General features: G+C 36.3%; 5 protein-coding genes across 7 annotated transcripts; 3 read left to right on the top strand and 2 right to left on the bottom strand.

Moving 5' to 3' along the window:
* Nucleotides 1-1,803: 1,803 nt before the first annotated feature.
* LOC123206642 (sodium/proton antiporter 1-like) lies at nt 1,804-9,093 on the bottom strand. The gene is made up of 10 exons (XM_044623834.1): nt 8,631-9,093; nt 7,049-7,225; nt 6,814-6,942; nt 5,944-6,120; nt 5,161-5,267; nt 4,536-4,656; nt 3,860-3,921; nt 3,450-3,752; nt 2,403-2,697; nt 1,804-2,320 (listed from the first exon to the last, which is right to left on the bottom strand). Exons 1-10 carry the CDS (start codon nt 8,853-8,855, stop codon nt 2,198-2,200), a joined length of 1,719 nt encoding a protein of 572 aa, XP_044479769.1. The 5' UTR covers nt 8,856-9,093; the 3' UTR covers nt 1,804-2,197.
* Nucleotides 9,094-9,225: 132 nt separating this feature from the next.
* LOC123206648 (stress enhanced protein 1, chloroplastic-like) lies at nt 9,226-11,328 on the top strand. The gene is made up of 4 exons (XM_044623844.1): nt 9,226-9,375; nt 9,456-9,557; nt 10,314-10,489; nt 11,057-11,328. The coding sequence occupies exons 1-4, from the start codon at nt 9,330-9,332 to the stop codon at nt 11,159-11,161; spliced, it is 429 nt and encodes a 142-aa protein (XP_044479779.1). The 5' UTR covers nt 9,226-9,329; the 3' UTR covers nt 11,162-11,328.
* A 447-nt stretch (nt 11,329-11,775) lies between these two features.
* On the top strand, nt 11,776-14,415 carry LOC123206645 (ADP-ribosylation factor 1-like). The gene is made up of 5 exons (XM_044623839.1): nt 11,776-12,027; nt 13,125-13,195; nt 13,579-13,698; nt 13,817-13,935; nt 14,023-14,415. Exons 1-5 carry the CDS (start codon nt 11,880-11,882, stop codon nt 14,111-14,113), a joined length of 549 nt encoding a protein of 182 aa, XP_044479774.1. The 5' UTR covers nt 11,776-11,879; the 3' UTR covers nt 14,114-14,415.
* A 729-nt stretch (nt 14,416-15,144) lies between these two features.
* LOC123206647 lies at nt 15,145-17,032 on the bottom strand. Its single transcript, XM_044623843.1, has 5 exons — nt 16,881-17,032; nt 16,714-16,772; nt 16,439-16,488; nt 15,678-15,823; nt 15,145-15,574 (listed from the first exon to the last, which is right to left on the bottom strand). Exons 1-5 carry the CDS (start codon nt 16,898-16,900, stop codon nt 15,370-15,372), a joined length of 480 nt encoding a protein of 159 aa, XP_044479778.1. The 5' UTR covers nt 16,901-17,032; the 3' UTR covers nt 15,145-15,369.
* Nucleotides 17,033-17,129: 97 nt separating this feature from the next.
* LOC123206646 (actin-related protein 2/3 complex subunit 5A) lies at nt 17,130-20,756 on the top strand. 3 transcript variants are annotated; one of them, XM_044623840.1, is made up of 6 exons: nt 17,130-17,398; nt 17,604-17,710; nt 17,822-17,894; nt 17,991-18,091; nt 19,964-20,084; nt 20,329-20,494. In XM_044623840.1, exons 2-6 carry the CDS (start codon nt 17,613-17,615, stop codon nt 20,419-20,421), a joined length of 486 nt encoding a protein of 161 aa, XP_044479775.1. In that variant the 5' UTR covers nt 17,130-17,398; nt 17,604-17,612; the 3' UTR covers nt 20,422-20,494. The 3 variants fall into 3 exon arrangements, with proteins under 3 accessions (XP_044479775.1, XP_044479776.1, XP_044479777.1); XM_044623841.1 differs by lacking the exon at nt 20,329-20,494 and adding an exon at nt 20,507-20,756 and having other exon boundaries at nt 17,131-17,398; XM_044623842.1 differs by lacking the exon at nt 20,329-20,494 and having other exon boundaries at nt 17,136-17,398; nt 19,964-20,262.
* The last annotated feature ends 508 nt before the right edge of the window (nt 20,757-21,264 follow it).

Here is a 21,264-nt window from a genome sequence, read left to right as displayed (position 1 = left end):
TTGGTAGGTGGGATTGATTATAATCTAAATTTAAGTTTTGGTTATTTTACGTAGATAATATTGAATATAAGAATTTAATTCATTAATTATAAATAAATTTTTTTAAATCAAAAATCCGTTTTTTAACCTGTTTTCTTTTATAAAAAAATATAATTTAAAAGAACGTATTGAAAAAAAATATTTTTTTATTTAAACAAACAGGCAGTTCCATCAAGAGCTCGGCATGATACAATCACTTAAGTACGGGTTATGTTGTGGGTGGGTTTTAGTGATTTTGTGAGTTGACTCGGTCTACAAAGCCTCCTATTGAGTGAGTCTCGACCTTGCCCGTCTCATAGACAGGGTATGCCACACCAAAGTTAATCTGACCCAGTCCGGCCCACTGCCAGATTTGGGTTTGACCCATTTTGACACACCCCAAATCATCTCCTTAGAATTTCACAAACCAAACATGCCTTTACTTCAATTTGGACCCTTTATGGGATGGTTTTATAGGTGGCCTCAAATTGAATCATAAAATTAATTTTGTCCACCAATCCATGGCCTCCACTACAGATCTGCTTCCCATCTCTTCACCATTATTTTCCTTTGTTTGCTGCAACTAAATTCGATTCTCCATTGAAGAAATTCTTTAAACTTCGTCAAGGTCAGCCGTTTCGAAACAATGGATTCTACCATTCCAGACCAACCCAACTCAGATCTTCATCCTGTCGGGGCAGAGTAACATGGCAGGCCGGGGTGGTGTAACCAAACACCGCCATTGGGACGGAGTGGTCCCATCAGACCGCCAATCTCAGCCCTCCATCCTCCGTCTCAGCGCCAAGCGCAACTGGGAACAAGCGCGTGAGCGACTCCACGCCGACATCGACACTGCAAAGGTCTGTGGGGTGGGGCCGGGGATGTCTTTCGCCAATCTAGTGAGGGAGCGCGTGGGTGGAGAGACCGTAGTGGGGCTCGTGCGGTGGGAGGAACGGCGATCAGAGAGTGGGCGCGTGGCGAGAAATTATATGAGCACATGGTGAGCAGTAGTAAAGAAAGTATAAAGAGTGGCGGAGAAATTAAGTGTATGCTGTGGTACCAAGGAGAGAGTGACACGTCTACTCAGTAAGATGCTGATGCGTACCAAAGGCCATTGAAGAATTTGTATTCCTTGAGTTGGAGTGCAGTCCTGCTACCATCAATCTTAGTAGTTTTGGTCCTTGGGGAGATGGGTGTCTTTACTGTAGTGCGTTCCCGGTTTTGATTATTTCCATATAACTGTTATATGGTTAGTCTTATAGAGGGGAAGGGAATAATTCAACTATGCGCAAAGAATTGTATACTTTTGAATTAATTTTTTGTAGGAGTTTGACATGGAAGGACTGTGATTTTTTGTAGGGCTAGATCCAAATTAAACAGGTTCGGTCTCAAAATTTAGTTCGAATTAGTTTAACTCAATTCAAATTTATTTTATTTAAATTTAAACTAAATTCGTACCAAAAGATTTGGTTAGTTTTTAAATCTGAATTGAGTTTGAACTAAAAGGTGTTTGATTTAATTCAATTCGAATTTAATTTAAATTGGTGATTTAATTTGATTCGAACCATCAATTTTTGCTATATACTCAACTCAAATCGAATAGAATAAGTTTTTATTTAAACTGAATTTGAATCATTTTTAATTTTGATTTGACAAATTTAAATTAAATTCGAATCAAACTATTTTTCATTTTAACCAAACTCAAGTCACTGGGTGATTGTGCTTGGTCTGGCCGTAGTTTTTGTAAATGAACAGGCCGCCAAAATATTTCTTCGTGCAGCAGCATGCATTCCAAAATCAGAAAAAAGTTTGCTCTTTCTTGATTGACTAGCTGAAGATTTAATGCCAACCGGTTGAACCAGCTATAACATAAAAATCTTGACAAAAAATACCATTGACCAGAAGTACCAAAATATGATCATAAAATATCAGATTTCCAATACAAATTTCTTGGCACTTTCTTCCCATCGGTGAATCTTCCAGGGCATTACACGTCTAATCAACCTCAAATTATTAGATCTATGAATTTCTTTTGTTCGGTTAAGTGCCTATATATCCCAAGAGGAACATATATAAAATTACTCCTTCATGTTCCACTTGCATTCTTCACCAAGTTCATCTAATGTGAAGCACATTATCAGAAACTTACTGCCTTGCTTTCCAGACCAATGTGGTTTAATTAATAAGAACCAGGATGGAAAGCAGCCTGAGCAAGAGTTGTGGGAAGGGAAATGTGTAGGTTATTAAGCGCTAAATAGGCAGCAATACCGGCAGCATAACCTGCAAAGGCGAAACCACTCACCTATACAAAGAGAAAAGGTTTAATTTACAAAACAGAATAATGGTATTTTCAATCAAGATTTTACAGAAATCATGATAGATACCTTCCGCAAATACCAAAAGAAGTCCACCTTTTCCATCCCCATGAATGCGACTCCAGAAGCAGAGCCGATAATAAGCATGGACCCACCAGTACCAGCACAAAATGCTATCAGCTGCCAGAAATCAGAATCTTGCGGGAAAGAGGTGAGATCGTACATTCCCATTGCTGCCGCAACTAAGGGAACATTGTCTATTATTGCTGATACAACCCCGATTGCACTCGCAATCAGGTCTGCGTTAGGAATGTTAGCATCAAGGAAATTTGCCAACTCCCGGAGAACACCAGCTGCCTCCAGGCTAGACAACAACAACACAGATTTTCAAATCAGCGGTCTCCGAATCCACAAATGCCAGCAATAGAGAGCTTATTATAATAGAAAAAAGACAATAGGTAACAAACGAACTTAAGTCATGCTACAGATATGAAAGATTTATTGATCCACAAAGTCTTGTCAATTTGCTATGCTAAATCAACTGCTCATCCACACAATGATTCAGCCACCCAGAAATTGTCAACTAGATGTTGAGTCACCACCACAGCAACTCAACATCTACCCACATGATTTAAGATATATCATAGTATGTTTTAAAATGCCTCCTTCGAAATGGGGAGATCATGGTCAATGGATTCAACCTCTGAGGGAAATGGTGCACATGAGAGGGGGAGGATATCCCCAATGTGTGGCTCAACATCACTGTTTCTAAAATGTGAATAAAAGAACAATAAGAATCGGACTAAGACAAGAATTGTTTAACTGTTTCCAGTTCAGACTTATCACTAGATCACATTTGCAATCCCCTAAAACCTGAACAGAAATCACTGACCTTCAAATTTTGACGAAGAAAGGCTGCAATGACAACCAACTATTGGCAAATGAGAAAAAATAATTCCTGTCACTGGGTAATATCTAGTCAAAATTTTTTTGAATATCCCCAAGATAATTCTAACACTGAAAGCACGCTAAGTGAAAATTAAAAAAAATAAAAAATTTAATCACCTTGCAGTGCCTAAAGGAAACAGAGAACCAGAGAATTGTTTGTCTATATACCTGCTGACGGACAAAAGTATTCCAAGGAAGAAAAGGGCTCCTTGAGTGTCAATCCGTGATAAAGCCTGTGGAACTTTCAACTTTTGCCCTTCCGATTCACCATAATGAATAGCATCAGTCAAAATCCAAAGAACTCCAAGACCAAGCAGCATGCCCATGTAAGGAGGCAAGCCAGTCAGTGCCTTAAACACAGGAACAAAGATCAGAGCCCCAATACCCACGGAGAAAACAAGCTGTCCTCTAGGAGCCATTTGTTCTGATGCCAAAATATTAGGAGTGTCATGTCCTTTCCCATTAACTTCACTGAATGGAAGAAGAGAAATTCATATCATTTAATCTTCTCATTGGTGAAGTCAAACTTTTGAAAATTCAACATCAGCAGCTTTGCTTTAAAAATGCAAAAAGAGTACCTAGTCAGTGACAAAAGAGCCAACGGAACAGCCAGAGAAATAGCTGAAGGCAGAAACAAGCTCTGCAAGCACCGAAAATGCAAAATGAGGAAGAATGTCAGTGCAACGCTATCCCACGAAGCAAAGACATCAACTCTCTGATGTCCAAGCGTTAAATCTAAAAAGGACGCACAGAGGTGTCTACTACATTAAAAGCATGGGATTAGAACTGTTAGACCAAGGATTTGTATACTTTGGGAGCAGTTGAACAGTAAACCTACCTTTTGAAGCATAATTCTGTACATTTGTACGTCTACTACTATTATTTGTGAATCATCATTTTTTCCTGGTTGGCAAGTGGCTAAAAAGGTTTCAAGCTTGAAAAAAATAATTTTCACCTCTCTCATAAAAAGTAGCGTTCATTAAAATTGTAAAACTCTAGTAAACCAAACTTCTGCACATGGTTCATTTCATGAGAATTCCTAGCAGGACCCGCTTCTCACCTTACAGAGTTACACACAAAGACTCAAAGAGAAAAGTTTCAATAAGCATCCAAAGCATGAAACATATCCTAATGCCGGTGCAATATAGTAATACCTTGTTTTGTAAGACTTATGCTATAATGGGCAATATTAACATACATCACGCATTCAATCCCAAGGAACAGATGCTTGCAAAGCAAGATGAAGATAAAGACCTTCATTGTTGGCAATGTGGATATCTGGCCATGTATCCATAGCATGGTAGTGGTAACATCACCAATTGGAGTCCATGCACCCCCAGCATTTGCTGCTATTACAACAACAGCTCCAAGAAGCCTGTAGAAAGATCCAAATGTTTGACTGTAGTTTTGCAGAGCCAAGTAATGATTCTCTTTTATTTTAGTTACAGAAAACAAGTTTAAAGGGAGAGACCAAGGAACTGGTTTGACAGGTTCCAGTAGATGAAAGACAACAAAAACCCAAATAAACAACTTAAATGAAAAGCTGAACTTTTGAAGCCCTGCAAGTTAATCTATACGAGTAGAACAAATGAAGGCGTCCTATGAAACAGAAAATTATTCCAAGTTTAAATGGCCAGTCAATGATGCTCCTTATATCGGAATTGGCTTTCAGCATTTCAACTTCCTCTTTTCTTGAATAAATGATGTTCAACCTTGATAAAGAAACAATAGTCCTCATATTCTTTTTTTTTTTTTTCACCACCAAAACATCAAATGAAGACAAGCTTATTAATATTTATAATAAGAATATGCAAACTTATCAGTGTTCCTGAATATCTTTAATTGTATTAGAAAAAAATCTAGATTTTCCAGCACATACTTGCGGTAGTCCGAGGAAGGTACTAGTTTTCTCAATAAAGAAACCATGACAATAGTAGAAGTCAGGTTGTCAAGGATTGAACTAAGGAAAAAAGTCACAAAACCCACCTGCAATTACAGTATAAAACATCAAACATCATTAATTAAAAGGAAACACATTGTGAAAAATATATGGGTGTTACTGCAATCTCCACATAGAGAGAAGGATAATGAGATTGAATCAAGTGAAAAGAATGTTAACTAGCCACTGAAATGTCATTCTGATTCAAAGAAAGACTGAAGTCATTTCCACAGCAAACAAAACTGCTGCCAGATTTTCTGATGCAAAATTACTGAGAATAGATCATGAAATCAAATAAATCATCAAAAAACATTAATAACTACTGCTTGCAGTGAATGCTTCTCTAGATAATTGTCTAACCGACTCCAAAAACTTCTCTTTATGACTAGTTCTGATGTCCCTAAGATTTATAAATACTTCAGTAGCATCTCAGGCAAGTTCAACAGATAAGAGTAATGGGAAAACACGATTAAAAGTCCCATAAACCATATTCAGAAATGAGGCACTCTTTAAGAAATTACTGTTGCTGCACTGACCCCCTCTGGTAAAGTTGCAAAGTTCCATCTGTAGTTGATAGATAACTATATCCATTGTACAATACAAACTAGCTAACATTTATGCTCCACCGCACATGCATAATTTTTCAATATAAGTTAAATATCAGAAACAGCAAGCAGAAGGGACTTGTCAGTCTGATTATGCCAGCAGAAATAGAGCACCTACCACCCAAAGCAGAGTCCGCGGCTTTCGTGTAGTTATATTGTCAGTAACCAGCTTAAATCCTTGATGTGCATCAACTATTTCTACAATGGTCATCGCACCAAGCAAGAAAAAAACTATTTCACTGACTTCTGCAGATGCATGAGACAACTCTGATACAGCTATTTCAGTTGAAGGTGCCTACACAAGAAACCAAGACAGATGAAAACCCAAAATGAAATACACCAAGAAACTAGAGATGCATATTTATGAGGAAAAAGAACTGCAATTTAATGGATATTAATCAAACAGAAATAGGTGAATTAACTCAATCAGTAGAGATACAGTTTCACAAAAGGAGGAGTTAATTAGCAGCTTACACAGTTGTTATCAATAATATTCAAGAAACAGCAACTAATTTGGAAAATTAAAAAATTCTCGGTGTCACAAACATATACTAAAGTAAATAGATTCAGAGGAAGAGTTCAATGTTTCCACTTCACAAGTTTTCTTTTTTCTTTTCAGACCATAAGTGGTCATCAGTGCAGTCCATGTCTCCAGTTAAATTGTTCTGTCATAAGCAACATGGAATTAAAAATTCCATGATAAAACAAACTTGTAGATTAAAAAGCCATCCAACCAATTTGAACTAAAATCTAAAAATCAGATATCACTAATGGAGAAAATAAGTACTCAATTCATCGGACTACATCCAAGACAGAATTCATAAAATGTTAAACAAGTGACAGATACATGCTAAGCCTTCACAGACGTATGAAGCCTTCATTACAGATCAAGCTACCTGAGTCAGAATATTAATAGAAAGAAAGCAACTAAATGATACATTATCTCATCAATAAATCTCAAGTAATCATAGCAAATTATGAAACTTACTCCGATGCTTCTCACAACCCATAAACTCACAGCCATCAATAATCCAACTCCACTTTTATTGAAAGCGAGAGACTCTTCAAAAATGATGCCTGCATATCCTATTACAAATAATAATGCCATGGCAAGATCCTGTATCAAGAATATAATTAATACAACTAAAAGTTATCTACAGAAACCAACATTATCTGGTCAAAGGTATCTAAGCCATCAATGAGAACCTGAAATTAGAGGTTACCTGATTGGCAGCAACCCATGATTGATTAATAGCCACTGCCCCTGCTGCAGCTGCTGCAAAAACTGCAAGAGCTTTCAGCAAATCTGTTTTTGGCTGGTATGTGGCTTCAAAGTCACTTGAGCTTGTTTCATCAAGTGAACACAAAGGATCACATGATCGAGATGTTGATGTCAGATCCTGCTCCAAGCTAAAAAGCAATGAATTGGCATATAATGTGCATGACACTACAATAACGTTAATTCCCCATGATAATATGTAGATATCCACGCAAATATCATCAAACTTAATGCGGCTACACCAAACACACCTCATTTGGCCCAGGCCCATTACATGGCCCATGAAAATTCCAAGACAATAAATTGGAACTCAAAGCATCCCGTTGGCTACAATATAATCACATGGATCAAGGAAACTCTTGCCTGAGAAGTGATACAAAGAAGTCATCACCAGTATGTGAAACCATCAATTGGCATCAGATTTCCAAGACAGCTAAATCCAAATTCCAAGCTCTATGGGAATTGTAGTAAATCCAAATTCCTAGCTCTACAGGAATTGTAGTCTTTCATTTAATTTCTTGGAAATTTGCTTTGTTTGCAGTTTTCTAAAAGTCTAGTAAGTTGTACTTTAGTCTTGAGTCAAAGTTATTAATTAAAATATTACTAAGCTTGGAGTGTGTTCCAAGACTTATAACAGGCCCTCAGAATTGTAATGGAAAGACAAAAAAGAAGACAAAAAATCTTTTGTGTTTATATCCTTTATCCAATCCATGGCTAAGATTGGTGCTTGAGCTCCTCCTTAACTGGTGGCTTGGCCTTTAAGTCTTGGAGTTATTGCTTGTCTTATGCTCTTTCCGATCTAATTTCACTCCTAATCTCCAGCATACTCAAAACTACTTAAAAAATCTAACCTTCAAGTTTGGCTCACTCAATCCCACCACTATCCGCATCAAAACTATGATTAACTGAAAAATGCTATACACTCTATTGATAGATTCACAGACAATTAGACAACTAATGGCCAACCTAAAGCAGCAAAAATGCATCTTACCTTCACAAGATTAACCAAAATTTAAAGCCTTTGATAAAAATTCACTCTGGTAATACTACTGCACAAATGTATTAAGTAACCCAAACAAACAAACTAACTAATGTACTTTAAACTGAGTAGAAGAGCCTCAGAAAACTAACCAGAACTTTCATATTCTACCTCACTAATGTATTCAATAAAAATTGTAACACCATTTAACAATAAACTGAATCCAAATTCATACAGTCTAAACCAAACCCCTCATTCAGATCCATTAAAAAAAAAATGAAACTTAAACGAAAAATTAGGCCTTTTCCAGTTCCACGTGTTCAAACAAAACCACCTATCCAGACTCATTAAATTAGCAAACAAATAAGTGGGCAATCCCACAAATTTAAGGTTCAGCGAAAAATAGAGTGATATTTAAAGGCTTGCAGTTCTTCCAAAATTAACAAACAAATCAAATGAGCCGTAAAACTAGGCAAAATTCATATAAAAACCAAATGGCAACCTTAAGAAGTTGAAGTTTTCATAATAAAGAAAGAGAGAGAAGAACCTGAAGCTGTTTTTGACTGTCGGGTTGTTGTTTTGTAGAAGAAGAAGAGTCTCTTGCCTTGTCTTCAGCTCTAGCCAGAACCCCATTACGAAGATGCAATCTCGAACTTCTAATCGTAGCAAAGCTCGGAAAGGAGTGAAGAGAGGACAAAGAAGTGAGAGAGAAAAATTGTTCCTTGAACAGGTTTAATGGAGACAAGTGGGTCCCTATTGATAAGGCAGCCATTGAAACTTGAGTTTTGATCAAACCGAGAGGTTGAAGAAGAAGAAGCTTGTCTTTTCCGGTTGAATTTATACAAATTGCAAGTAAGTGACTGAGAAACGGAGAAGGAGGATAAATGATAATTGCTATATCCAGACCGGAAAATGGATGTGAAAATTGAGATTTGTGGTGACTTGAGAGAAGATACCGAGAACAGAGGAATATACTAAAAAATTAATAAAATTAAAATTAGTGCTCATTCGGCCAAAAAGAAAATATTTTTGTTAACACTACTAACGCCTTCCATATATTTTCTGATTAATTAAGCAGACAATAAATCGAAATTGAAAAGACAACGGATAGGACACGTGTCAGTTTTAAAAGTCGTTCGAATGTCTGGTAATGACGAACAGAGTCGATAGAAATCGAAAGGCGGTGTGGCTTGGAGCCGTTTCAGCAACCTCTTCTCTCTCTCTCTCTCTTTCTTTCTCTAACTGAATGGAAAATACAATTACCGTGGCTTCTCTTCCCCTCTCCATTCATGGTAGGCTTGTATGTCTCTGTCTCTTTTTTTTTTTTTCACGGTTGCATTAACCCCAAAGTCAAGGGATTTTTATGTTGCAGATGCTTTTGCTTTGAGCTTACCAAGAACTCATAGCAGCTCTCTATTACCCACTTCGAATCTTGCAAGAATCGGAACTACCTTTGCCACTGGTTCTCCGCTTTGTATGTCACCTGCTTCTGTCTCCCCATATTCATAATATGAAGTATTTTCATAACTGTTTAATATCTATTTATATTGGCATGTAAGGAAATTTGGGGACGAAAATCTTTATTTAGCTTAAGTTCAAGTTCATTTACATTTACCTCTCTTAAGGTTAAGTTAAAGTTTGGAGGCTCCATTAAATTTGGAAATAGACATAAATGGCTTTTCGATTATTGTCCTCTGAAATTTCATAAAAGTTAAAAGAAAAATGTAAGGTCGTTGATGAAAATTGAACATGTGAATGTGTCAATCTCAAATCACTGGCGAATATAGTCTAGGTTCAGTTTATAAGCTCAGACCATATCTGTTTGGTTTGATGCATACTTATGCAGGAACATTACTGAATGAGCCTAACCCCATATACAACTTGAGCAACTACCCTTAGCGTTGTCAGATTCCATTTTGCTGCGTAATCACACTCATTTTTCTCATTAAGTCCCAGGGGTTTCTTGTTTTACAATATCAATGCATTGTGATTAAACCATGACATAAAACCTAGAGTAGATGGGTTTTGATTGTGTTGACAGTTTCTCCAAATATCCCCCAAAGCTGTGTATGAAAGAATCTGGCATTACTCTAGTTGGTCTGGTTATCCATGAAACAATCAATATCATGCATGTCTAATACTCTTTGATTCTTGCTTCCATTTTCCATGTTTGATTTGTTTGCCAAGAATTATAGCCGTGATGTTTGATGCTTGCTCTCATTTTCAATAGCATGGAGAATTTCTCACCGAAGGAATCGTTCATGCAAAGCTACTCCAGTTTCAGTGAGATGTGAGCAAAATACCCAGGGGGACAACAGGTTGGATGTATGGCTAGGTCGGCTTGCAATGGTGGGCTTTGCAGTGGCCATTAGTGTTGAAATAGCAACAGGCAAGGGACTTTTGGAGGTATGGCATGTCTCTGTCATCCTAGTCTGAGCATAGATGATACTTTCTAGGTGAAAACCTGATTTTAAGTGTCAGTATTGATCACCGAGTTAATGAGCCATGATACAGCTGAAGGTTAATATGATGTGCTACACAAATAATTTGAAATATTTTCCTGTTAAAAAAAAAAAATGCCTTCAACACTAATGGTTTCAACATACCTGAGTGGAATCATACAAGCAATTTCAGTTTCCTGTATAGTCTTGGAAAGGCCTAAGCTGGGCCGCTTCCAAATGTTCCTGGAAACTCTTAGCATGTGTCTTTGATTGATTGGCATATTCTGCACTCAACTATGTATGTAAAACTCAGATAACTCAAGTTGAGTGAGTGTCGGTAGGGAGGAGAACAAGGGATTGATGGGTCTACGCCTGAGTAAAATGATTGATGTAATCCAAAGCTATGTTAATTTCAAATCCTTGCCTGGATATAACACAGTTCCCAACTCAACTCACACTCAACTAAAAAGAATATAAAAATACTTTTGAGCAATTTATCTCACCACATCCATGTTGATTTTATGTTCTGCAGAATTTCGAGCTCACAACACCCTTGCCTACAGCAGCCTTAGGAGTTACAGCATTAGTTGGTGTTTTGACTGCTGTATTCATCTTCCAGTCTGCCTCAAAAAATTGATCACACTTGATGTTACTTTTTGATGTTTGTAAAGCATGATTGAAGCTACATATAATTACATTTTTTGTTCATTTAAGTGTAACTTTCTCTCAATCTCAATGTTTGAAAATGTACTAATTTTAATTTATGTGAAGGATTTATATGCAGTTTTTCTCTCCTTAAATATACCTGACATATGTTTCATATATGAAAGCAAAACTGGTCTGAGTGAGAATAAGCAAGTAATATTGTTTCATGATGTAACAATTTGTTTATATTGGTTTTGGCTTTGACGATGATCTGGTAGCAATCAGCTAGTGGGAGCATCGTTCATGGTGCTTCTGGGGGGATCTTTTTAGTCAGTCTTTGTCTGATGCCGGACAATTGTAACCCTGCTTTTCTAGAAGTTCAATCTATTCTTTTCATAGCAGTACAGCAGAGAGAATCTCACTGTTTCTGCTATTGAGTTGAAAAGTTTCCTGGGTGCTGAAACAACTACTTTAGTAGTCAGAAAAAACAAAAGGAAAATCATTCTTTACTTCTTTCAGAACTTATTCTTTTCTATTAATGCATTACCTTGGTGGTATTTACTTGGAACTTAAGATATTTCTTTCATTATATCCTTATAACCCTGGATAGAATGTTCTACAGGAAACATAAAATTTGATGTTTCTTCGTGAATAAAGTTGTTCATCACTTGATATCTTTCTTCTTGTTTATTGACTGGAGTAATTGTGGTATGGGTAAACATATATCTCGACTTGCAAAAAGGTTCTTTCACCAGAGTAAAATAAGAATTCTGATGGTGGGTCTTGATGCTTCTGGGAAGACAACCATTCTATACAAGTTGAAGCTGGGAGAAATTGTTGCAACTGTACCAACAGTCGGTATATGCCTATAGACTCTTGATTTTAATAATTTCTTTGGCTTCTCTTTTGTTAGTTTTTCATTTATCTCTTTGTTTGGTATCTAAGATGCTCATGTTGGAAAACTTTAAGGGTATTCCATGGGGATGACAATGGGGAGGGGCAGGGAGGGGATTGATATCCTTGTTCCTATCCTCATAGAGAATATCAATCCTTATTTTCGGCTCATTCCCATAAGAAAACTAAGGGTATTCCATAGGGATAACAATAGGGAGGGATGGGGAGGGGATTGATATCTTCGTCCCCGCAAGAAATATCACGCTCTATCCCTTGTCCATTCCCCGTTATGTGGATGACAAGAATTTCTTGTCCCCTTCTTGCGAAGAAAAATTCTCTTTCCATTCTTGTGGGGAAAAATCTCTTCCCCATACCTACAGAGAAAAATCTCCTTCTGTTATCATCTAAACACAAAATAAATATATTAATTAAAATTAAAATCAACCTATTATTTCAAAGTAAAAAATATCATATATTAATCACCTCAATATCCCTAACAAAAATATAAATAAATTTGAAAGACGTAAATAATTTAAAACTATAAACATATGTTAGTATTTAAGTGAAAATATTAATATAAAGGGATGAAGATGGAGATGGGGGTGAGAACGGGGATGGGGATGGGGATGGGGATGGGGATGGAGGCGGGGATGGGGATGGGGATGGAGGCGGGGCAAGGCGGAGATAGGACACATGTATCCCCGTCCCCGATTGTTAAGATTTTTTTCATCTCCGTCTCCTTCCCTTTTCTGTTAGAGTCTAAGAGGGTCGGAGGTTCTATATTCAAATCGAAATTACCATCTTTAGTATTCCATGACATTAATAGTTGAAGATTAAGACTCAAACTTTGTTGCAGGGATAGAAAACAACTAAATATCATAAATAAACAACAAATAATGGTCGAAGAGAGAACAATTTCGTGTGCTATTAACTCATTGTGAATATAGGCTCCGCATATTCAAGAAATTGTGATTTTAAGATGTTCTCCCGAGAAAGATTTCCTTAAAAATTCGTTAGTTTTGAACCGTCCCATCTAATCTGGTTCAATGCTTCTGTGCCAGGTTTTAATGTAGAAACGGTAGAATACAAAAACATATGCTTCTCTGTCTGGGATGTAGGAGGCCAAAGTCAGGTACTATGCTAATTTCATCTTTTGCTTCATTATATAGATATAAACTTTTGATCCAGTAGTTAACCAGATTTCAATAGTATTTGGACTATAGGTAATCTGAAGTTTGAAAGAAATGTACAAGCCACAGAAAAGTTAAGAAATAAAAAAGAAAAATGCCGATATTTAATGTTTAAGATCTTCAAAAGGTTAGTTTTGTCAAAATTGTTTGATTTCCTCTTAAAACAGGCTGAACACTTTGGTTTATATTATTCTACTGATTGCAATGTACTTGTGGTTGCATTTCCTTTGTGGGAAAGAAAATACCTTGTAGTTTGATAACTAGTGAATGAGGTAAGTAATATCATAGCTAATGGAGGTACATCTTCTTCCAATTTATTCAACAGATTCGGTCGCTATGGAGACATTACTTTCAGAACATTCAAGGACTTATCTTTGTAGTGGATAGTCATGATAGAGAAAGAATCTCAGAAGCCCGCAATGAGCTCCATCGGATTCTGGATGATGTCAGTACTCAGTATTGTAAAAATCAACTTTTCATTTGTCAATACATGAACAGGCTGTTATGTATTTTTTGTAATTTTATTTAAACAGAAAGACATGCAATTTGTTCCCATTTTGCAGAATGAGCTAAGCAATGCATCAGTTGTTGTCTTTGCCAACAAGCAAGATTTTCCAGATGCTATGCCTGCTTCTGAGGTTGCTGATAAACTTGGGCTTTATTCTCTTGGTCAACGTCGCTGGTAAACTTTTCCTTCTACAAACTTCCAATTGTCAGACAATACCAAAAATAGATTGGGTGATGGCTGTTTTTCTGTTATCTTGTAAAGGTATATCCAGAGTACTTCCGCAACCTCCGGCCAAGGACTTTATGAGGGACTCGATTGGCTATGCAACAATATCACAGTAAGGGATGCATAACAGCTCAATCCAAGTTTCTCTACGAAAATGAAGGGATTGATGAGGATGTTCAAAATCTACGACTTACGTGGCCATCCACTAGTGTCTCAGTGAAGGCAAATTGATAGCTTATTTCTAGTTTCTACAACAAAGAAGGGGATTCGTAAGGATGGCTTCAAATTGTAGCACTTAAATAACGCCTTAATGTACCACTTCATAGGCCTTCTAACAATATCTCAGTGAAGGCAAAAAAATAAACTCAATCCTGGTTTCCCCAACAAAGCAGAAGGGCATAAGGATAGCCGAGAATTCAACCACTTAAATAAGGCCTTAATGTATAATGAATCCTTAATAAATTTCACGGTTTATGAACTCTGGAAATCTGGCACAAATGAAGTTCTAAGGCAATTGCCGATCCCTGTGTTGATCAACCAAGCTTGTAAAACAGAAGCAGCCCTTTGTGCAAACTAGATTAGTTGATTAAGCAGAGATTACAGAATAATCTATATTAAGATTTTTAACAACCAGCATACAAAAATGCACTCATCTAAGATTTTAAAGATGTAATTGTATCTGATTAAGAATAATGCTACTCAATGACAAAATTGATGCAGAGGAGGACCTTATATGAGATCTGACATAGGACTGGAAGGCTGGCATGTTATCTGTACATGTGTACATGGTCTTTTCTATTGTTCTCTCCCATTGTTGCCACTGCCAGGACCCATATTTAACAATAGTTATGTCATTTCAATCTTTGCACACAGTGAGTGAACTACCTAAGTTGGTTGAGAAAATAGAAAAAAGCCTAAATTTTACAAGTTTTCTGAAAACATAAGCAAGTGATATCATTTTAATCGTTGACAATCCCAGCTTAAAAAACAATGACCATGTTCCTGGAATTACAATTTCTCCAGACTTTCTGTATTTAGAATTGTGGAGTTCAAACTAAGATCTTGAAGTTTCTAGTTTCGGAGCATTTGACTCGGTCAAATTTGATGCAAAAGATTAGGGAACCAGCTTACATAAAATGCAATGGGTTGAAAATATTGTGGGGCTGCAAAAAGAAATTGCATTCATATATTCTTCTTCACTGTCAGTCCAGCAGGATAGAGATACCGATTGACAACTGAAAGCTTCTCTAGAATTGAGCAAATCATGATACTAGTTTTGATAAGTCTGACATATAAGGTCAATAATATACAAAAATTGATCACTACAACCTTTTCACAACCAAATACGAAGGAGTTTGGCTCATGAAAGTCCACACCTCAAAGTCAGAAATCCATAGATTTAGGTCCAGACGAAGTCTTTGACCTATCCCCCTTTTTCTTCTTCCTCGCAGTTTTATTTGTCTTTTTCTTTGGTTTTTCTTCTGAAACGGGTTGTGTGCTCTCCAAGTGTTGATGAATGGCAGCCAGTGGATCCACCTGGAAAGCGGGATGGTTTAGAACCGTACTCAACTGTTTCTGTTCCTTCAATCTGATCCAATGTACATTAATCAAAGTCACGATAAAAAGATGCATGTGCAGTAGTAAAGTAAAACCAAATAACAACATTATAAAGCATGAATTGAAGCACACACATTATCTTTTGCCTAGACTTGCAATTCAGCTTGAGATCAGCTGTGGCAGCTGGTTGCTGAGAAGATTTCAGTTCAGGAAGGAACTCTGAGAGAGTGGAGAGGTCATAAGCTTTCAATTTCTTCTGTCGGCTTCTAAGCTTCTTCTTCTGTTTAAACACAACATATTTTTTTAGCAAACTACTGGTAGTCATGGAGGTAATGATGTGAAGCAGAAGTCTTTCGATAGAGCAAAATATACGAAATTAGTCATATAGAAAAGCATGCTACATCGTTCAAAGATAAAAATATACATAAACAACCATGATGTTTACATGACAGAATAATTCTACAAATCAACATAATGCCAAAGCTAACCACCATTAAACTGGTTATGAAGGGGTGCTGCAAGAAGCTTCAAATTCCAGACTTCAAAGAGTGCAAACATATTATATTCATCCCCCTGAATTTCCCTCAGTAAGTAACAAATTCAGCAATTGAAAAAAAAAGAAAGTAAAAAAAGAAAGAAAGAAAGAATACTAAGATTATCGGGGGCTTAATTAGATTTACAACCCAACATGGTATCTTCTCTACATCATCATAAGTTAAGCATTTTCATGCTATTGTGTTGGCATAAAGCTTTAACGTTCAGTTTCCATACAGATGCAACGACTGGAACTTCCCAATCAGAAGAGTGGTGAATCCTTAACAAACACAAGATTACGAGATCAAAGTAATTACAAAAAGTAGGATAAACAAAGAAACAGAATTTGAAAGATAATCACCTTCGTAATAGCCTTTTTGGCAGTCAAGGAAGCAACAGTATCTCTAACCTCTACACCAAAAAGATAACTTTACTCAATGAAAGCCATAATATTAGAAGGCTGCTTTTACTTCAGTATACTAACATATAATATTAAAGCACTCAATGCGTAGTGTTTCATTTAAAATCAAATAAGTTTCAGTAAATTTCTAACAAGAGAAGGAAATATGCCGCAATCATGCAAGAATAAAGCACACATTACATTACAAATAAACAAGATGAAGAATTCAAATTTACTGGCATAAAACTCGACTTTCTTCTCGAATTTACGGTCGGCTTTACTTGATGATTCGGCTCTGCATCAAACATTCATATAAAAATAAAAAATTAAAAGCATGCTAATATCTGGCGGCAAATGAAACCACAAGCTTTCTAAAAATCCACAAAAATTTGTGAAAAATTACCTAGAACTAGATTTGCCCATTTTCGCAAGGTTGGAGTGAGATCGAAGAAATTAGTCTGAGGAGTTAGAAAAGATTAGGGTTTATTCCAAAACCAAACGGCAGGGTTTTTCGCTGGTCGTTGTTCGGAGGTACAGGCTTATCTACTAATATGGGAAATAACCCAAACTTACTTATAAAGACTAAAATACCCTTCAGTAGTATAAAATTGGAGGCTGCTCGGTATGGAATTGTAAGTTATAGGATATTCCAGTATCATACTGTACTTTCGTTTATAATTTGGTTAGTCGTCTAATTTCAAGTTTTGTTGGTCTGTATTTTTCCCCTCTATCTTCACTGTGCAAGTGGCTAATTTTACAAAGACAGACTCTGACTTCGTATCTCCAAAAAGCCCTACTTTCGCTGGCAATTCTTGAAACATTTTCAAATTGGCTAAGCTCTCTAAATTAAATTCCAATTTTGAATCTTACGCATTTTCTGTCAAAGAGATCAAGAAGCAGCCCAAAATCGTCCAATCTTAGGTATGCGTATCTTCCGGTGCTTAAACTATTTTTTTTCTTCGTTAAATTTGTGTTGTATATAAAGTGTTCGATTTTAAGAAGTATTGTGATATGTTTTGATGATTTAATTGGGGAATTTGTGGTCGATGGATTTGTCTAGCTGCCAAATTATTATTAGTAGTGGTATTTATCATTCGCCGTTTAAGATGGTGTGATTTGAAAACAGAAAAAGAGGATGGCGGGAGCAGAGGCATTTGTTGAAGCGGACAATGCAGAGGCTATTATCACGAGAATTGAACATAAATCTCGCAAGATCGAAAGCTTATTGAAGCAGTACATCTTTTTAACCTTTTTACTCTATCGGCTTTTTAAGATATACTACGTTCCCCCTCCCCACATCCACCACCCCCCCACCCAACACTAATATTGGATTTTCAAAATTAGATTTAAACCGGTAGAGGCACTTAAAACTGCCCTCGAAGGCTCACCTCCCAAGACTCAAGACGAGCGGTGCAAGGTTCTCTACATTTCCTTTGTTTCCCTTTGGTGCAATTTTTTTTTTTTTAAATTATGATTTTCATTCTTGGGTTGAATTGGGGGTTTGATTTTGCAGTCAGCTAATTGGATAGTGGTTCATAGAGCAATTATGGCTATAAAAGATGTGGATGGCATGTTCTCTTCTTTGGATCCTGAGTACTATGATATTCTCATGAAGTAGGTCCTTTCCTTTCTTAATTTTGTTTAATCTCTTTTACTCTTTTAATTATGCTTTTGCTGTAAGTTTAGTCTCTCTGTTTTGTCTATGTAGTTTCTATAGCTGCTCTAATACTTTTGTTGCTAATTCAGGCTGTAGTATCTTCTATTTTGTACTCTTCTTTGCTTGGCTTGGCTACTGGGAATCTTATTCTTTTATGTTCTATGATCAAGTCACGGGTATATGAAATAACATTGCTACTATTGTTGTGGTAGCCACGTTTGTGCTTTTGTAGATTTATTCCATTGCATGGTATTTACTATTATCATCTTGAGTTTGCCAAAAAAGGGTGCCTCATATGAAATTTTACTTCTTGTATGAGCTGGTGAAATATTGTAATCAGACCAAGGAATTTTAGCATTATTTCTTTGCCAGAAGCCAATGCAAAAATCTATTCTTTGTTAATCAAACACAGGGGTAAGTATGATTCTGTCTTGTATTTCTTTGTTGTATTTGGACCTAATTGTAGTGTGCTTTTGGGAAGAGTTGGCTAGGTTGTTTTGGCACCTTAGTTTGTGGTGGTGTGAAGAGTTAGGATTTCAATATAGTTGGGTGCAGTCTAGAAAATCAGGTAGTGGAAGAATCACTAGGAGCATGTGTGATTTTGATTCTTTTATTATAGAAACAAATATATGATCCTTCATAGAGCTAGGATTCTGGTGGATATGGCTGTCCACTTCATCTTGTATTTCAATTTTAGAGAGACATTAAAAGTATACAATGACCCTTGCTATAACATACCCAATAGAGGACCTTTCTAGAATTTTTCGGGTTTTATTGGATTGTATTTAGGGGTGTTCATAATTTGTTCCAAACCAAAAAATCGGAATCCACAGTTCTGAACTTGTGGTTTGGTCTGGCTTAGGAAACCCAACGATCCTATTCTGTTTGGTCTACTTGCAAACCCCAGTTTATGGTTTGCGGTTTGGACCATTTTAGCATGAATTTTGGCCAAACCAGCAAACTGTAAAACCTCTCTCATTTTATCTATTCATGTGCCATCCCACAAACCATAAATTGAATTCAAAACTTAGCCTCTCCTTTCTTCGCATAGATATTTGTCACTCACAAGGGTGGTGATGTTGCCACCAACACAATCTCTAGCCTGAGCAATGCAAAGACCATTGATTCCACCTCTAACAATAACATCCATGGTGGCTGAACTATCGGCATTTAGATTGGGGCTGGGCTTTGATGGAGAAATGGTGAACTCTTCGACAATTGAGCAACGGAGTTTTAGTGGTTGGTGAATGTAGAGTGTTTGTGTGAATTTAGATATAGAAGGAAATAGAGAGATTGTTGGATGGAGAAGAGAAAAATCCATGAGTGGTCATAGCAGAGATTCATCAGAAAGGAAATGAGGAAGTTAATTGTTTACCTTGAGTGTTGTGGGTTTAGGCAAAGTAGAGCAACGAGTGAAGATTTTTATTTATCTTTAAGGGAAATTATTCGCAATGAGCACTTACACCTTCCGATTGTTACCCCTTACTCTAACCAGTTCTAACATATTTTTTTAATTATAATCAATGTATTTGAAGTAGATTTAAACTTCATTGTTATTAGAATATTGAAATTAATGTTTGAAAATACCAATTTTTTTATATTTAGGACCATATTTAACAAAATTGCAAAAAGTCCATTAAGAAGCCCAAACTAGTGCCAAACTGGAATTTTCCAGATTGGTTTGGTTTGAGATATTAAAAACTTTATTATTGATTTGGTTTGCAAATTATTTCAAACCGGACCATGCACACCTCTTAACTATTGTGTTGTTCAATGTTGTAAATTGATTTAGGATTGTAATAATTTCAGAAGCTTGGCACGATTTACAGGTACCTCTATAGGGGTTTGTCTACAGGAGATCGGCCCACTTGTGACCAATGCCTACGAATACATGCTAAGCTGACAGAAAGAGCTGGTTTGGGATGCATACTCCGCTGCCTTGCAGACACGGTGAATACAGTTTGATCTCTCCTAAAATATGTAATTCTAAGGAATCACCTGTCCATGTATATATTCGTACATTTATGACTGAATGCAGATTATAGGTTCACCATTGTGTAGTGAAAATTTTCATACACTGTGCAGAAGCTTTCCAATTTTTGTTCAAAATATTGTCTTCCCTTTGAAAGTTTCCATGATATGATATCAATTATTTACATTTCATATTTCGTTGAGCATTTTTTTGATTCCTCAGATCTTCATGCTGCAAGCCACTTGCAAATTCTTTCATTTCCTTTTGGTCAGTTACCATCTGCATCTGCAATTACCTTCTATTAGAGAAAGATAAACAAGTTACGGTCTGCAGCCTGCATTGAGGTCTTCACTTTCAAGTTTAATTTGGCAACTGATTTGAAATGTTTATGCTCTCCTAGATCATTGCAACAAGCGGTTTTAAAGAAAAAGAGACATGGCAGATTAATTTTGAACTGGGATGATGTGAGATTGGTCGTGATTTTAAGGACCTTTTCAAACATTGCTAATGATTTTGCTTTCCTGTGTAGTTGGGGTGGGTTTTCTTAAAGCAAGTTGCTATAAGGTAGAAAAATCATGTCTGGATTTTGCTTGTTTAAACTTTATCTCGAGCCAATCAGAGGTGAGAGCCATTATCAAAAATATATAAACAATGTAGACGATGTTCATTGAATATAGTGTTTATTCTTTAATGTTAAAGAGGAAGCATCTTGGCAGCTGGAATTTGGCACAATGAGATTTGAGTTGGGCCAATTACATGCTTAGGTAGGAATTCAAAGCAATCCTTTTCAGGATGCTTTGGTCTTCTAACAGCCTTATCTTCTAGCTTATAATAAATTTATTTATATGCTCCTAAATTATATCTTATTTGTTGTTAAATAATATGAATGCTCAACAGTTGTCTCTTCAAAAAACCAATATTATAATACAAGTCAGTATAAAAAAAGGTGAGAAACAAATGTAAGTCATTTTCCCTTTTTCACAGCCACATCAGTTCAAAGTGAAAATGTTTGACCAATCAAGTTTTATGAAAAAGTGAAATAACGCAATGATTTTACTAACTAAAGAGTCCTTATTACAAAGATCTTCTTGTTTCTTAATCAAGTCAAGCAAATAATAAAAGAGGTTTTCGAAGTCTTTTTGACATTTTAAAAATAAA

This window comes from Mangifera indica, unplaced genomic scaffold (genome assembly GCF_011075055.1).
Source record: "Mangifera indica cultivar Alphonso unplaced genomic scaffold, CATAS_Mindica_2.1 Un_0044, whole genome shotgun sequence".
NCBI lineage: Eukaryota > Viridiplantae > Streptophyta > Magnoliopsida > Sapindales > Anacardiaceae > Mangifera > Mangifera indica.
Note: the sequence above shows the minus strand (reverse complement) of the source record. Positions and strands in the feature narration are given on the sequence as shown.

Coding starts and splice junctions, on each gene's coding strand:
- LOC123206642 (XM_044623834.1), bottom strand. CDS start 8,855: ATGGCTGCCTTATCAATAGGGACCCACTTGTCTCCATTAAACCTGTTC. Junction 3,753..3,859: donor GCTCTTTTGTCACTGACTAG/GTACTCTTTTTG, acceptor TCTTCCATTCAG/TGAAGTTAATGGGAAAGGAC. Junction 2,321..2,402: donor TCTTTTGGTATTTGCGGAAG/GTATCTATCATG, acceptor CTCTTTGTATAG/GTGAGTGGTTTCGCCTTTGC.
- LOC123206648 (XM_044623844.1), top strand. CDS start 9,330: ATGGAAAATACAATTACCGTGGCTTCTCTTCCCCTCTCCATTCATG. Junction 9,558..10,313: donor TGCCACTGGTTCTCCGCTTT/GTATGTCACCTG, acceptor CATTTTCAATAG/CATGGAGAATTTCTCACCGA. Junction 10,490..11,056: donor CAGGCAAGGGACTTTTGGAG/GTATGGCATGTC, acceptor TATGTTCTGCAG/AATTTCGAGCTCACAACACC.
- LOC123206645 (XM_044623839.1), top strand. CDS start 11,880: ATGGGTAAACATATATCTCGACTTGCAAAAAGGTTCTTTCACCAGAGT. Junction 12,028..13,124: donor TGCAACTGTACCAACAGTCG/GTATATGCCTAT, acceptor CTTCTGTGCCAG/GTTTTAATGTAGAAACGGTA. Junction 13,936..14,022: donor TCTCTTGGTCAACGTCGCTG/GTAAACTTTTCC, acceptor TATCTTGTAAAG/GTATATCCAGAGTACTTCCG.
- LOC123206647 (XM_044623843.1), bottom strand. CDS start 16,900: ATGGGCAAATCTAGTTCTAG. Junction 16,489..16,713: donor GAAAGTCGAGTTTTATGCCA/GTAAATTTGAAT, acceptor TTTTTGGTGTAG/AGGTTAGAGATACTGTTGCT. Junction 15,575..15,677: donor AAGTCTAGGCAAAAGATAAT/GTGTGTGCTTCA, acceptor ACATTGGATCAG/ATTGAAGGAACAGAAACAGT.
- LOC123206646 (XM_044623840.1), top strand. CDS start 17,613: ATGGCGGGAGCAGAGGCATTTGTTGAAGCGGACAATGCAGAGGCTATT. Junction 17,711..17,821: donor ATCGAAAGCTTATTGAAGCA/GTACATCTTTTT, acceptor TTTCAAAATTAG/ATTTAAACCGGTAGAGGCAC. Junction 18,092..19,963: donor TACTATGATATTCTCATGAA/GTAGGTCCTTTC, acceptor CACGATTTACAG/GTACCTCTATAGGGGTTTGT.